General features: G+C 47.5%; 1 protein-coding gene across 4 annotated transcripts; it reads left to right on the top strand.

The window, feature by feature from the left end:
• The first annotated feature begins 5,173 nt into the window (after positions 1-5,173).
• C5AR2 (complement C5a receptor 2) lies at positions 5,174-15,217 on the top strand. Of its 4 annotated transcripts, XM_053605488.1 has the most exons (4): positions 5,202-5,217; positions 5,953-6,151; positions 7,791-7,884; positions 14,189-15,217. In XM_053605488.1, exon 4 carries the CDS (start codon positions 14,204-14,206, stop codon positions 15,215-15,217), a length of 1,014 nt encoding a protein of 337 aa, XP_053461463.1. In that variant the 5' UTR covers positions 5,202-5,217; positions 5,953-6,151; positions 7,791-7,884; positions 14,189-14,203. The 4 variants fall into 4 exon arrangements, with proteins under 4 accessions (XP_053461462.1, XP_053461464.1, XP_053461463.1 ...); XM_053605487.1 differs by having other exon boundaries at positions 5,174-6,151; XM_053605489.1 differs by lacking the exon at positions 7,791-7,884 and having other exon boundaries at positions 5,174-6,151.
• The last annotated feature ends 670 nt before the right edge of the window (positions 15,218-15,887 follow it).

The following is a 15,887-nucleotide window of genomic DNA, read 5'->3' as shown; positions in this document are numbered from 1 at the left end:
TCAAACTCTTGGGCTTAAGTGATTCTCTTGCTTTAGCCTCCCGAGTAGCTAGGATTCCAGGAACCTACCACAATGCCCAGCTATTTTTTGGTTGCAGTTGTCATTGTTGTTTAGCCGGCCCAGACTGGGCTCGAACCTGCCAACCGTGGTGTATGTGGCTGGCGCCCTACTCACTGAGCTATGGGCCCTGAGCCTGGCTAATTTTTTTGATTTTTAGTATAGATGGGGCATCTCATTCTTGCTCAGGCTTGTCTCCAACTGTGAGTTCAAGCAATCCATCTGCTTCACCCTTCCAGAGTTTGGGGATTATAGGCAGGAGCCACTGCACCAGGCTAAAACTCTCATCAAATGATATTGTCTGCAATCCCATTACTAGGTATCTACCCAGAAAAACATAAATCATTTTATCACAAAGACATCTGCACTTGAATGTTTATTGCAGCTCAATTCATAATAGCTAAGTCATGGAAGCCACCTAAGTGCTCATCAACCCATGAATGGATCAACAAAATATGGTACATGTATACCATGGAATATTATGCAGCTATTAAAAGATGGAGAGTTTACATCTTTTACATTTACCTGGATGGAGTTGAAATACATTCTTCTTAGTAAAATATTGTAAGAATGGAAAGATGAATATCCAATGTACTCCATACTAACATGAGATCACTATATAAACAACTAAATGTCCCTAAGAACAATAAAACACTATTATAGGCTCAGCGCCCGTAGCTCAGTGAGTAGGGTGCCAGCCATATGCACTGAGGCTGGCTGGTTCGAGCCCGGCTGGGGCCTGCTAAACAATAATGACAACTGCAACCAAAAAAATAGCCAGGCGCTGTGGCGGGCGCCTTTAGTCCCAGCTATTCGGGAGGCTGAGGTAAGAGAATTTCTTAAGCCCAAGAGTTTGAGGTTGCTGTGAGCTGTGATGCCATAGCACTCTACCAAGGGTGACATAGTGACATTCTGTCTCAAAAAGCAAAAGAACCAAAACCCTCTGCCACTATTATAGTCCAGTTTGGGGATACAGGGAGGCAGGATGGGGGTGAGGGGAGGTTGTGTGGTGGAAGGAGGAAGGGCATGAGGCGGAATCTCACCTAATGTGAGGGTGTATAACATGCCCCTGGGTGAGGGGCTCTTCTACGAAGAAGTGAGAACAATGTAACCTAAATGTTGTACCCTCATATTAATTTGAATAAAGTTAAAAAAAAAGATATTGTCTGGCTGGGTGTGGCGGCACTTGAATTCCCAATTACTCAGGAGGTTGAAGTTCGAGGATCATAGGAGTTCAAGGTTACAGTGAGTCGTGCTCATGAACACTGCACTCATGCCTGGGTAACAGAGCAAGACCCCATCTTTAAGAAAAAAAAAAAAACAGGGTGGCGCCTGTGGCTCAGTGAGCAGGGTGCCGGCCCCATATACCGAGGGTAGCGGGTTCAAACCCGGCCTCGGCCAAACTGCAACCAAAAAATAGCTGGGCGTTGTGGCGGGCGCCTGTAGTCCCAGCTGCTCGGGAGGCTGAGGCAGGAGAATCGGAGAAGCCCAAAAGCTGGAGGTTGCTGTGAGTCCTGTGACGTCATGGCACTCTACGGGCAGCAAAGTGAGACTCTGTCTCTACAAAAAAAAAAAAAACAACAACAACCAAACTCTGATCACCTATAAGGGCAGGTGCCACTCTCCAGAAGAGGCTGTAAGGCATATGTGCCCACCTGAGAGTACATGTTGGCACCTGAGACAGGATTTGGTTTGAGACTTTGCATTCACTGGGTAGACCTGCTGGCATCAAGGACATGAACCTTAGTACCTTCAAGTCGTAGGGGGCAGTTGCTGGTACCTCCATACCCGAGGACCTTGTTCTTCCTCTCCAGCCAACATCCTGCGTATTAGCCTTCTCCTGCCTGCATAGGGCTCCTCCCTGGCTGTTCCCGGCTAGTATTCCTCTACCTCTCAGCTCCATCCTTCTTCCTTTGCAGAGCTTCTTTCACTTCAATGTTGGCTTTCCAGAACTCTCTCTCCAACTCGCTTCATGCTCACTTCAACATCTCTCTGTTCACACCTGGCCTCCCCACATACTCACCGCACTCAAACTGACCTCAGCATTCTCTCCCAAACCTCTTCCTCTCCTTGCCTCCCTATCCCAGGGACAATCCACTGTCCCAGTCACCCAGACCTGCTTCTTGGACCCATCCCAGATACCACTTCCTTCCTACCCCAGGCCCTTCGTGGTCCAAACCCTCCCTCCTCTCCCACTGGGGTCCCTCCCTTGCCTCTTTCCTGATCTTCTGGCTGCCAAGTCTGTTTTCCACAGGCCATGACTACATCCACTTATCTTCCTTCAGAGTTCAGCCTCCTCCAGGAAGTCCTCCCTGACTTCCTCCTCTGCCTCCCCAACCCCTACCTCCATCTCTGTTCCTGATATCTTCTAGCTTTCCTGGTTTGGGGAGTGGGCTGTAGGCAGCATGTATTTTTCCCCACCCTGATTCAGGAAGGAGATATTGTTCCAAGAGCTGGGCCCCACAATGATCTTCTAGAAACACTTGGAGGCCACTGAGTAGGATCCAGGTGGCCTTCCCGAGGCAGCCTCCACCTGGTGTTGACCAGCCCTGCCTAGGAGGGAAGTGGGCTGAAGGGCAGAAGATTGCCAAATCTGTGGCCTGGAGAATCTGCTGGGTCAACAAGTGACGAAAGGGAAGTGAGGGGAAGGGAAGTGGGAGACGGGCTTGGCTGAGTGGGCTGTGTCCTGCTGCCGCCACGCAGCCCTTAGCTTTCCTTCTCTGTATCTGTGCCATGTAACCTTCCTGAGCCTCACCCCTCTTAGAGCCAGGAGCGTACTACTCTAGTGTGAGCCTCCTATGTGATTTTGTATTTTCTAGCAGGCAAACAAAAGATAAGCACAAAGAAAGAAATCAGGTAAAATTAATTATAGTAACATATTTTATTTAATCCAATATATTTAAAAGTGTATCATTTTCATATGTGATCAATATTTAAAAATTCTTGAGGGATTTAATATTCATTTTAATTTTTTTTTTTTTTTTTTATTTTTGGCCGGGGCTGGGCTTGAACCCACCACCTCCGGCATATGGGACCGGCGCCCTACCCGTTGAGCCACAGGCGCCGCCCTATTCATTTTAATTTTTTATTTGTGTACTAAGTTTTTAAAATCTGGTGTGAATTTTATACTTAACAGCACTTCTTACCTGTCACAAATATCCTGATATATTTCAAATACTTAGTAGCCTCATGTGGCCAGTGGCCATGAGTGTCAAACTGCTTAGGGCTAGACTTCCTTGACAAATGTTCCAGAGTGTCTGCAAAATTCTAACATTTAATTGCTGGAGCTCTATGCTTGGAAAGTTAAAACATTCTAGAATCATGGGATTCAAATAGTCTGTAACTCACACTGTAGACTCCCTTGGGTCCAATAGTCTGTGACTCCAACATTCTAAGAATCTGTGATTCGAATACTCCAGCATTCGAATACTTCAGAGTCTGATTTTGATCAGGGGTCAGCAAACTCTGGCCTGTTGCTTGTTTGTGTAAATAAAGTTTTATTGGAACAAAGCCATGCACATTCCTATACTGAGGCTTTCGTACTGTGGGGGCAGAGCTGAGTCATTGTGATAGACTTCAAGTGACCTCTTAACTGGCAAAAATGAAAGTATTTACTGTCTGGGCCTTGACAGCAATTGTTTACTGTTCCTTGGTCTAGATAATCAAAGAGTCTAAGAATGATGGTGGTTTCACTGGTGCTTCTTTTATGGTTGTGCTTTACCACTTGCGCATATGTTAAGACATCCTTTTCCATGCATCATATATCACATAATATATATCATTTTATATTATACTATTCAAAAGAGAAAGAGAAACTTTGGCTCCCCCCTCTTAGACACTCATCCTGTCAGGCTCCTATAATTTCATTAGATTGAACTCTATGAAATGGTCAAAGGTGAGGTGAGGGGGTCTAATTATTTATTTATTGCTCTTGAAAATTGTGGTAAGGGTGGTGCCTGGGGCTCCGTGAGTAGGGCACCAGCCCCATATACTGAGGGTGGCGGGTTTGAACCTGGCCCTGGCCAAATTGTAACAACAACAACAACAAAAATAAATAAATAAAAAAGCAAGTTAAAAAAAAAAGAAAAAAGAAAATTGTGGTAAAATGCACCCAACATAAAATTTCCCATCAGTAGCATTTTCTACCTTCACAACGTTGTGCAACTGTTACTGCTATTCAGTTCCAGAACTTTCTCACCACTCCAAAAGGAAATTCTGTACCCATGAAGCAGTCATTTCCTACTCTCTACCCCCTTCACCTCTGGTAACCACTGACCTGCATTCTCACCTCTTATGGATTTGCTGAAATTCAACCTTTTTTGATCTGCAAAAAATGGCAGTTTTATAGGGGTAGACTTAATAACCTTCTAGGAGGTTCTCATTCAAAGAACTAAAAATGGCCCAGTGAGTTAGGGACTGGTACTCAGCATTTCACCCTGGGAGGGGTCTGAGAGAGAAACCGTCCCCCGCCCACACTCCCGCATGCACACTGCCCTCTCTCCTGCCTTCTGAGTCCTGTAGAGACCCTGTCCTTGGCCCACCGCAAACCCCAGACCCCTAGGTGAGAGTCTCTGCTCCAAGAACACCAGAAAACATTTGCCTCCCAGAATATCTGAGAAACTTATGCCCAGAAACTTGGTGGCTAGAGTTTATTAAGTAGAAGTTTATTAAGATCGAGTCATCTACTTGTCACGTTCAAGCCAGAGACAGTTCCTCTCTGTCTAGGATAGCCTCCCTCCCTAGGTTTCTTCCATGACAGTCTTTTTTGCCAGGGCAGGTTCCCAGAGGGGCCTGGGGCTGGCAGGATGTGGGAGATGAGAGGTCTCCCAAGACGGACAGGGGTGGGAGGGGACTGAGGGGATGTTTGTCTCTCCCGCCGCCCCCCAACTCAGGTCCAGGGTGAGGCTGAGCCAGGACAGGGTCACCCAGAGAGGACATGGGAGACGCCCCTAGTCAGAAAGCAAATCCTGGCCTCTTGCCTCATATACTACTTCCTCTAACAACATGAATTTATTCTCTAAAACAACAAGAGAGATGTACAAATATATCCCCTCAATCCCTAAAGCGTGCGCGGGGAGAAGCAGAAACGCTTAGAACTGCTGAATAGAGAGGTTCAGAAGCTGGAGTGGGAGCCACTTCCTCTTGCCAAGGCTGCATTGTGTGAGTGTGTATTTTAAGAATTTATATTATATCCTTTGTTGCTGTTAACTTAGCAAACATGCACACAGCCTATCCTAGTGTTTTCAGTGTGCTTAATGCACGCTGCAACTGTCCATTTCACAGATGAGGAAAGTTGAGGCTCAGAGGGGTCAACAAGGGTGGATCTGGAATGCAAATAAGGTCATTCTGACCCTTGAGTCCTTGTTCTCAGCCACCATGCTATGCTGAGGGAGCAGATTAAGAACCACTGTCGGCTAATATCTTCCCATTTTATAGATGGAAAGTTGAGGCCCAGAGTGGGGATGGGACTTGTTTGTGTTTTGTCTACTATTGAGGCCTCAGGCCCTGCACTTGGCTGCCTGTGGGGACCATGTGAACCTGCTCTGTCTTCCTTGGGGCACCTGAGGGGGGAGGGATATCTTATGTATCTTTCGTGGCTCTGCAGAGGGCCAAAGGGCAGCCTGGCAGTGGACAGCTGGTGCTCTGTGGGGAGACCTAATCCAGGCCAAGACCTCTAAGACCTTGAAGGTCAAACCACATCCAGGTCTGACTTCCAGAAAGCTGGGACTTTGAGACTAGGGTTGGGGAGACAGGGTCAGCTTTCCAGCCACTGGAGCCCTCTCTAACCTCGCCAGCTACCCCATAATTTTGGGCTGTGTGAGTCATGGGAAGGAGCCAGGACAAACACACCCTGGGGGTGGGTAAAGGCCACTCCTGTTTTTCCTGCTCATGAAGGTTCATTCACTGAAGCCATTGTGGTGGCAGTGCCCAGAAGTGTCCAAAAGGATTTCTGAAAAACAGGGTGGATTCCAGGGCTCCACCAGCTGGCAGATACACAGGGGAGAGAACCTAGACCTCCTGGGTCCTGGCTGGGAGCTGGGACTGGGCTCCTGAGTGGTGTTTGGCCAAATTGGGAATCTTCTTGGAAGAGACGGTAAGGATGGAGGGAATGACGGAGGGAAGGAGGAAATGGGAAGGATTTCATGATCTTGGCCTCTTAGAATCATTGCTTTCACAATCTAGGAGTCAGAACTAGAATTTGAGAAGCGGAATTTTATTACCACCACACTGGAATCTACCTTAGAATCCCAGAGTCTCAGAATTAGCTTGGGCAGCCCAACATCAGAGTTTCTGTTAAAGAATCCAAACAGGTCAGGTGCAGTGGCTCGTGCCTGTAACCCTGACACTGTTTTTTTTTTTTTTTTTATAGTTTTTGGCCGGGACGGTGTTTGAACCCACCACCTCTGGTATGTGGGGCTAGTGCCCTACTCCTTTGAGCCACAGGCGCCGCCCTAACCCTGACATCTTGGAAGGCTAAGGTGGGAGGATTGCTGAGCCCAGGACTCTGAGGCTTCAGTGATCTGTGATCCTGTACAGAGATGTACAGGAAACAGCCTCTCTCAAAATGCCAGGGATTCTTGCGGCTTCTGGAAAATCCACCAAACTGTACCATGTCTAGTGAACAAGGTCTTTAATTCAGCACTTCTCTCTTTTCTTTCTCTTTCTTTCTTTCGTTCTTTCCCTTCCTACCTTCCTTCTTTCTTTAATTTTTTTCTTTTTTTTTTTTTAGACACAGTCTCACTCTGTTGCCCAGGCTAGAATGGTGGTGTCATAGCTCATAGCAACCTCAAACTCTTAGGCTCAAGAGATCTTCTTATTTCAGCTTCCTGAGTATCCTGAGTAGCTGGGACTATAGGCACCGTTCACAATGCCTGGATGGTTTTTCTATTTTTAGTAGAGATGAGATCTCACTCTTGCTCAGGCTGGTCTCAAGCTCCTGAGCTCAAGCAATCCTCCTGCCTTGGCCTCCCAGGTTGCTGGGATTATAGGCACGAGCCACTGCACTAGGCCTAACAATTCCATTTCTTGATTTATTTCAATGTATGACATATACACAGAAAAGTATGCAAGTCAGGACCAGGCTGTTTGAACAATCTTCATAAACTAATCACACCCATAGAACCAGCACATGGGCCAAGCACCGGCATGAGCCTATCCCCAGAAGCTTCTGGGAACCTTCCCAATCACTCCTCACCCTCACCAAGGGTAATCAATCCTGGCTTTTAACACCATAAAGACCTTTTGCTTATTTTTGAATTTCATATGAATGAAATCAACATTATATGACGAAATCCATCCCTTTTGTTCCAGAATATTATGGGGGTACAAATGTTTTGATCACTTGAATTGCTCTTGAGGATTTCAATCCTCAGTTTGAGTCAAAATTATACCATCTGCCTGGACATCAGGGCTCATGCCTGTATAATCCCAGCACTGTGTGAGGCCAAGGCAGGAGGATCCACTTGAACTCAGGAGTTTGAGATCAGCCTGAGGGAGAGCAAGACCTTGTCTCTACTAAAAATAGAATACTAGCTGGGTGTTGTGGCCTGTGTCTGTAGTCCCAGCTACTTGGGAGGCTGAGGCAAGAGGATCTCTCCAGTCCAAGAGTTTGAGATTGCTGTGACCTGTGACACCACAGCACTCTACCCAGGATGACAGAGTGAGACTCTGTCTCAAAAAAAAATTATGCTATCCATGTTATTGCATGTGGCTTGCTCTTTCTCACTGTGCAGGTTATTCCACTGTGAGGACATAGCACGACGTGCTCATCCACTCTGCTGTCGGTGACTGGATGGTTTCCCATCTTGGGCTGCTGTGAACATTCTGGTACATGCATATGTGTGCTTTTCCGGGAGGGAGGCAGATTCCTGGGAGAGGAATCCCGGTTTAGCTTCAGTAGCTTCCGCTCCGTGGTTTCACAGAGCAAAAGTTTTAGCGCCACTGGCTGGTCCACAAACACACACGTGCCAGGAGGTACACACTGGGGTGCCTGCAGGCACCCAAACTGAAAGAGATCTAAGTGACTTCTCAGCCTCTCTGTGCCTCAGTTTCCTTTTTTGTCGGTCCACTCACCAAATACCGATTGAGCCCCTGTGGTGCTACAGACGGTTCTAGATGCCACAAGACACAGTCGAGAACAAAGCAGGGAGAAGCTGATTTTCTAGGAAATGGGCATAATAACCTTGATGGTCTGAAAAATACAGATAATAATATCTACTTCCTATGATTGTTATGAGTGTTATGCCTGGTACATAACAAGTGCTCCAAAAATGCCTTCTACTATTTTATTTCATTTATTTATTATTATTGCAGAGAAGAGATCTGAATGGAACAGATGGGAACAGGGTGGAGGAGAAGGCACAGTACTTATGGGAACAGCAGTAACAGTTGCCCAGCTGTTTCAAGACCTTTTCATGTATTATCTCATTTATTTATTTACTTATTGAGACTGAGTCTCACTCTATCATCCTAGGTAGAATACCATGGAATCATAGCTCACAGCAACCTCAAACTCTTGGGCTCAAGAAATCTTTTTATTTTTTGAGACAGTTTCACTATGTCGCCCTCAGTAGAGTGCTGTGGCATCACAGCTCACAGCAACCTCCAACTCTTGGGCTTAAGCGATTCTCTTGCCTCAGCCTCCCAAATAGCTGGGACTACAGGTGCCTGCCACACCTGGCTTTTTTTTTGTTGTTGCAGTTGTCATTGTTGTTTTTTAGCTGGCCCAGGCTGGGCTTGAATCTGCCAGCCTTGGTGTATGTTGCTGGTGCCCTACCCACTGCACTACAGGCACCGCCCAAGAGATTTTCTTTTTTCTTTCTTTCATTTTTTTTTTTTTTTGAGACAGAGCCTCAAGCTGTCACCTTGGGTAGACTGCTGTGGCATCACAGCTCACAGCAACCTCCAACTCCAGGGCTCAAGCGATTCTCCTGTCTCTGCCTCCCAAGTAGCTGGGACTACAGGCGCCTGCCACAATGCCCAGCAATTTTTTGGTTGCAGCCGTCATTCTTGTTTGGCGGGCCTGGGCTGGATTTAAACCCACCAGCTCAGGTGTATGTGGCTGGTGCCTTAACTGCTTGAGCCACAGGCACGGAGCTGCAAGAGATCTTCTTGACTTAGCCTCCCAAGTAGCTGGGACTCTAGGCACAAACCACAACACCTGGCTAGTCTTCCTATTTTTAGTAGAGACAGGGTCTTGCTCTTGCTCAGGCTAGTCTTGAAGCCCTAAGCTCAAGTAATCCACTTGCCTCAGCCTTCCAAAATGCTAGGATCATAGGCATGAGCCACTGTGCCCAGCTGCATCTATTATTTTAATTATTATAAAGTAATGAGAATAGTGATTATGTTTTATACATAGATATATAAGTAGAGATGCTTCTCAACTTATGATGGGGTCACCTTTCTACAAATTCAGTGTAAGTCGAAACCTTTTTTTTTTTTTGAGACAGAGAGCCTCCAGCCATCACCCTGGGTAGAGTGCCGTGGTGTCACAACTCACAGCAACCTCTAACTCCTGGGCTTAAGCAATTCTCTTGCCTCAGCCTTCCGAGTAGCTGGGACTACAGGCGCCTGCCACAATGCCTGGCTATTTTTTGGTTGTAGTCATCATTGTTTGGCAGGCCCAAGTCAGATTTGAATCCGCCAGCTCTGGTGTATGTGGTTGGCGCCTTAGCCGCTTGAGCTACAGGCGCCACCCTAAGTTGAAACTTTTGTTTTTTGAGACAGAGTCTCACTCTGTTGTCCCAGGCCAGAGTGCTGTGGGGTCACAGCTTACAGCAACCTCAAACTCCTGGGCTCAAGCAATCCTCTTGCCTCAGCCTCCCTAGTAGCTGGGTCTACAGGTACAGGCCACAACACCCAGCTAGTTTTTTTAAATTTTTAGTAGAGACAGGGTTTTGCTCTTGCTCAGGTTGATCTCAAACTCTTGCGCTCAAGCAATCCATCGGCCTGGACCTGTCAGAGTGCTAGCAGGCTATAAATTGAAAATATTGTAAGTTGAAAATGCATTTAGTACACCTGACCTACTGAACATCATAGCTTAGGGTAGCCTACCTCAAATGTACTGAGAACACTTACACTAAACTATAGTTGGGCAAACTCATGTAACACAAAGCCTATTTTATAATATAGTATTGACAGGCTTGGTAGCTCGTGCTTATAATCCCAGCACCTTGGAAGGCCAAGGTGAGAGGATCTCGTGAGGCCAAGAGTTTAAGACCAGGCTGGGCAACATAGCAAGACCCTGTCTCTACAAAAAATAAAAAAAATTAAATCTAAGATACATTAAGTAGAAAAGATGAAGAGATGGAACAGTGAGTGTTGAAAGCACCCATTTCTGGTTAAAATGTTAAAACAAATAACACAGTCTGCTATCGTTACTGATGTACAGAAGGTTTCCTGTTTTCTGGATTGTAATCAGAAGAACTTGGCAGGGTGGAATCTGAGAGGTGAGAGAGAGGCAGCGTTCGGACAGTGATAGCAGCTGGCACACATGTGACACCTGCTGTAAGCACTGCTGGCTGGCTCTTTGCTACTATTAACTTGTTGAATTCTTTTGTTTTTCTTTTTGAGACAGAGTCTCACTATGTCGCCCTCAGTAGAGTGCTGTGGTGTCATAGCTCACAGCAACCTCAAACTCTTGGGCTTAAGCAATTCTCTTGCCTCAGCCTCCCAAGTAGCTGGGACTACAGGTGCCTGCCACAATGACCAGCTAGTTTATCTATTTCATTTTATTTTTTTAGTAGAGATGGGGTCTTGCTCTTGCTCAGGCTGGTCTCAAACTCCTGAGCTCAAGTGATCCTCCTGCCTTGGCCTCCCAGAGTGCTAGGATTACAGGTATAAGCCACTGCCCGTGCCCTCATTAAATTCTTATAACATCCTTTAAGGAATACCCTCTAAAGTAAGTATGTTATTCAAATTTTACTGAGGCACAGAGAAGTTAGGTGATATGCCTCTGTGCAAGCCCACCCAGCTGGTGGGGAATTAATTTTTAAATCCTGCACACAAGAGCCAGGTGAGGTGTCTCTCGCCTATAATCCCAGTACTCCAAGAGGCTGAGGTGGGCGGATCACCTGAACTCATGAGATTGAGACCAGCCTGAGCTAGAGCAAGACCTCATCTCCAAAAATAGCCAGGCACTGTGGTGGGCACCTGTAATCCCAGCTACCTGGGAAGCTGAGGCAAGAGAATTGCTTGAGCCTGGGAGTCTGAGGTTGCTGTGAGCTATGATGACACAGCACTCTACCAAGAGTGACAAAGTGAGACTTTGTCTCAAAAAACAAAACAAAACAAAGAAAAGCCTGCACACATTTTACTCTAGCATCAAACTCTAAACATACACACAGAAAGTGGCTTGGCTTCTTATACTACCTAGCAGGGTAGAGGGGTGCACAGGAGTGCCCCAACTTCCTCTCTGTCCTTCCTGTGGCAACAACACTGGCTGGAGCCACTCCAGAATAGTTGGCAGAGAGCCAGAGGGCAGGGTCACTCTGACACTGAGTCAGGGTTGGGTCCTGTCCCCTGCTCTGTGCCACATGCTTCTTCATATGTACTCATTCCTCAAGTGTCCCCAAACCGGTAAGTCCACCTCGTTGACTCATTTCTCTGATGAAGAAATTAAGAGTCAAGTGCAATTGCCTGTCACTTATGGTCACAGAGCCCAACTGGCTATGTTACTACTGCCTTCCAACTCCAGAGTCCAAGATTTTGGGATCATAGTATTCTAGGGCACAAGGTTCTGCCGTGGAACTAACACAGTTTGAAACTCAGGCCCTTGCCTACCTAGCTGAGTGATCTTAGGTAAGTTGCTTAACTTCTCTGTGCCTCAGTAACCTCAACTGGGACTAGAGACACCTGCCACAACGCCCGGCTATTTTTAGAGACTGGATCTTGCCCTTGTCTCAGGCTGGTCTCAAACCTGTGAGTTCAGGCAATCCACCTTCTTCGGCTTCCCAGGGTGCTAGCATTACAGGCGTGAGCTACCGAGCCCAGCCTCAGAGTCTCACTTTGTCACCCTTGGTACAGTGCTGAGGCATCATAGCTCATAGCAACTTGAAACTCTTGGGCACAAGTGATCCTCTTGTCTCAGCCTCCCAAGTAGTTGGGACGACAGGTGCCCACCATGACACCGATTAATTTTAGAGATGGGGGTCACTCTTGCTGAGGCTGGTCTCAAACTCCTGAGTTCTGGCGATCTACCTGCCTCAGCCTCCTGGGGTGCTAGGATTATAGGCGTGAGCCATTATGCCTGACCTAATGATTTTTCTGTTTATTTTATTTTATTTAGAGACACAGGCTCTTTCTGTCACCGAGGCTGGACTGCAGTGGTGCAATCATCACGGCTCACTCCAGCCTTGATCTCCTGGGGCTCAATCAATCCTCCTGCCTCAGCCTCCCGAGTAGCTGAGAGTACAGGCGCCATGCCTGGTCATCACTACTTTTTAAAATTGCTCCATTAGGATTCTAGAAGTGTTCTGTTTCTTAATCTGGGCACTTGTTACACAGATGTGTTCAGGTTGTAAAACCCAGAGAGCTGTACATCGTGATGTGTGCATATTGCTATCTGCATGTTTTACTATGATCTAGTTTATACTAAACAAAACTGAAATAATTGCTTCAGAGATAAATTTGCATTGCACCAGTGCTAGATAATATAGATGAAGAAGAGCCAAGACATGTTTGCTGTGAAACATATTAATCTTTTCCCCTTTCGATATTTTAGATTCTAATATTTTAAATTCTAGAACTACAGGTTGCTAACATACTGGCATTCTAATATTCAATGTCAAGAATATCACTGTCCAAAAAAAAGAATATCACTGTCCATTGAGTAGCCACTGGCCATGGTAGCTATTTAAATTAAATAAAATTGGCTGGGTCCGGCGGCTTACACCTGTAATCCCCTGGGAGGCCGATGTGGGTGGATCCCTTGAGCTTAGGAGTCCATGACCAGCCTGAGCAAGTGTGAGACCCTGTCTCTACTAAAAATAGAAAAACTAGCCAGGCATCGTGGTGGGCACCTATAGTCCCAGATACTCGGGAAGCTGAGGCAAGAGGATCTGTTGAGTTCAAGTGTTTGAGGTTATTGTGAGCTACGAGACAGCACGGTGCGCTAGCTTGGGCAACAGAGTGAGACTCTGTCTCAAAAAAGAAAATCAATCTATAAAGTAAAATTGAGGAAAATGAAAAATTTGGTTTCTCACTTGCAATTGCCAACTTTCAAATCACTAGCAGCCACATGGGGCTGGGAGCTGGCCTGTTGGACAGCACAGATACAGAACATTTCCATCCACAGGATTTTTTTTTTTTTTTAGAGACAGAGTCTCACTTTATTGTCCTTGGTAAAGTACCGTGGCATCACAGCTCACAGCAATCTCCAGCTCCTGGGCTTAGGTGAGTCTCTTGCCTCAGCCTCTTGAGTAACTGGGTCTGCAGGCACTCCCCACAGCGCCTGGTTGCAGTTTGCCTGGGGCCAGGTTTAAACCCGCCACCCTCAGTATGTGGGGCTGGCACCCTACCCGCTGAGCCACAGGTGCCACCCAACACATTGAAAGTCTTATTGGACCAGAATATCAAGTAACAAATGGCTAGGGTTTGAATAGTTTAATATTTTGCAATTCCAAGGTTTTTATCACACTAGAGTTCTTTTTTTTTTAAGGAGACAGAGCTATAAGCTGTTGCCCTGGGTAGAGTGATGTGATATCACAGCTCGCAGCAACCCCTGACTTCTGGGCTCAAGTAATTCTCCTGCCTCCACCTTCCAGTAGCTGGGACTACAGGCACCTGCCACAACGCCCGGCTATTTTTTGATTGCAGCCGTCATTGTTGTTTGGTGGGCCCAGGCTGGATCCGAACCCGCCGGCTCAGGTGTATGTGGCTGGAGCCTTAGTTGCTTGAGCCACAGGTGCCGAGACACACACTAGAGTTTTAACATTATAATATTCTAGAACACCAAGAAGCCTGTGAGCTTGTGTTCTACCATTTTAGGATTCTAGAATCTAGTATTCTGATATGCTAGAGTTCTAGCGTGGAGTCTGCAAGGTGCCGATGGGCTGGGCTGTCGACACCCCGGGGACCCCAGGGCCTAAGTGTTCCCTTCACTGAGACTTTGTCCTGTTTCTGTCCTGTCCAGGCATCTGGGACCTGAATGGAGAACGCGTCTTTCAGCTACGAGTACGGGGATTATGGTGACATTGGGTATCTGCCTGTGGACTGCCTGGATGGTGCCTGCCGCTCCATCGACTCGTTCTGGGTGGCCTCACTGCTGCTGTATGCTGCCATCTTTCTGGTGGGGGTGCCGGGCAATGCCATGGTGGCCTGGGTGGCTGGGAAGGAGGCCCACCAGAGGGTGGGCGCCACCTGGCTTCTCCACCTGGCTGCAGCAGATTTGTTCTGTTGTGTGTTTCTCCCCATCCTGGCGGTGCCCATTGCCAGCGGAGGTCACTGGCCATACGGGGCTGTGGGCTGTTGGGCCCTGCCCTCGGTCATCCTGCTGTCCATGTATGCCAGCGTCCTGCTGCTGGCTGCTCTCAGTGCTGACCTCTACTTACTGGCTCTCAGGCCTACCTGGTGGGCAGCAGCTCGGCGGACACGTGGGGTGCAGGTGGCCTGTGGGGCAGTCTGGACACTGGCCTTACTGCTCACTGTGCCCTCTGCCATTTACCGCCGACTGCACCACGAGCACTTCCCTGCCCGGCTGGAGTGCGTGGTGGACTACGGTGGCTCGGCTAGGACTGAGGCTGTGGTGACTGCTACCCGAGTTATGTTTGGCTTCCTGGGGCCACTGGTGGTGGTGACCAGCTGCTACGGTGCCCTCTTGTGCCAGGCAGCCCAACGCCGTTGGCCTTTGGGCATGGCTGTTGTGGTGGGGTTCTTTGTCTGTTGGGCTCCTTACCACTTGCTGGGACTGGTACTCACTGTGGCTGCCCCGAACTCTGTGCTCCTGGCCCGAGCCCTGCGGGTCGAACCCCTGGTTGTGGGCCTTGCCTTGGCTCATAGCTGCCTCAATCCTGTACTCTTCCTGTATTTTGGGCGGGCTCAACTCCGCCGGTCACTGCCAGCTGCATGTCATTGGGCTCTGAGGGAGTCCCAGGACCAGGATGAAAGTGTAGTCAGCAAGAAATCCACCAGCCATGACCTGGTCTCGGAGGTGGAAGTATAGGCTAGAGGGATACTGGCTTGCATGTATGTATCCATCGCATTCCACAACACTGACTTTGGGCAAAGCTGGATCTAGGGGCTCACTGACATATTCATTTTACTCCTTCATTCATTCAGCAAATACCCATTATGCACCTGCTGTGTGCAAGGCCCTGTTATAGGCACTGGCCATAAAGCAGTGACCAAGACAGACAGAAATCCTGCCCTCAAGGGTTGACATTCTAGTGGAGAAAAACAGACAATAAACAAAGAAAAAAGATGGAATATGTCAAGTGGTGATAAGTGTTAAGAAACCTACGGGGACAGAGAGGGCTAGATGGGGAAGGGGTATGGTTTAGCCCTTGGGTAAGGTGACATTTGAGCCAAAATCTGAAGAAGGGAGGAGAATCTTGCTTAAACCTGGGAGAAGGGCATTCTAGGCAGAGGAGACAGCAAGGGCCCTGAGTCAGCACTTATCGTTTTCTAGAAACAGTGAAGAGGCTGGTGTAGGTGAAGCAGAGTGATTGGTGGGGGGGGAAGTGGTTATGAGATGAAATGGGGGGAAGATCTGGAAACACTTCTAGGCCATAACAACTGCTTGGGGACCCATGCAAGAGTTCTGCACTATGGTTACCAGATAAAATGCAGGATTCTCAGTTAAAATTTAAGCTTCAGGTAAACCACCACAATAA

The sequence above is a fragment of the Nycticebus coucang genome, chromosome 10, assembly GCF_027406575.1.
Source record: "Nycticebus coucang isolate mNycCou1 chromosome 10, mNycCou1.pri, whole genome shotgun sequence".
Taxonomy (NCBI): domain Eukaryota; kingdom Metazoa; phylum Chordata; class Mammalia; order Primates; family Lorisidae; genus Nycticebus; species Nycticebus coucang.
This window is presented reverse-complemented; position numbering and strand designations above follow the sequence as displayed.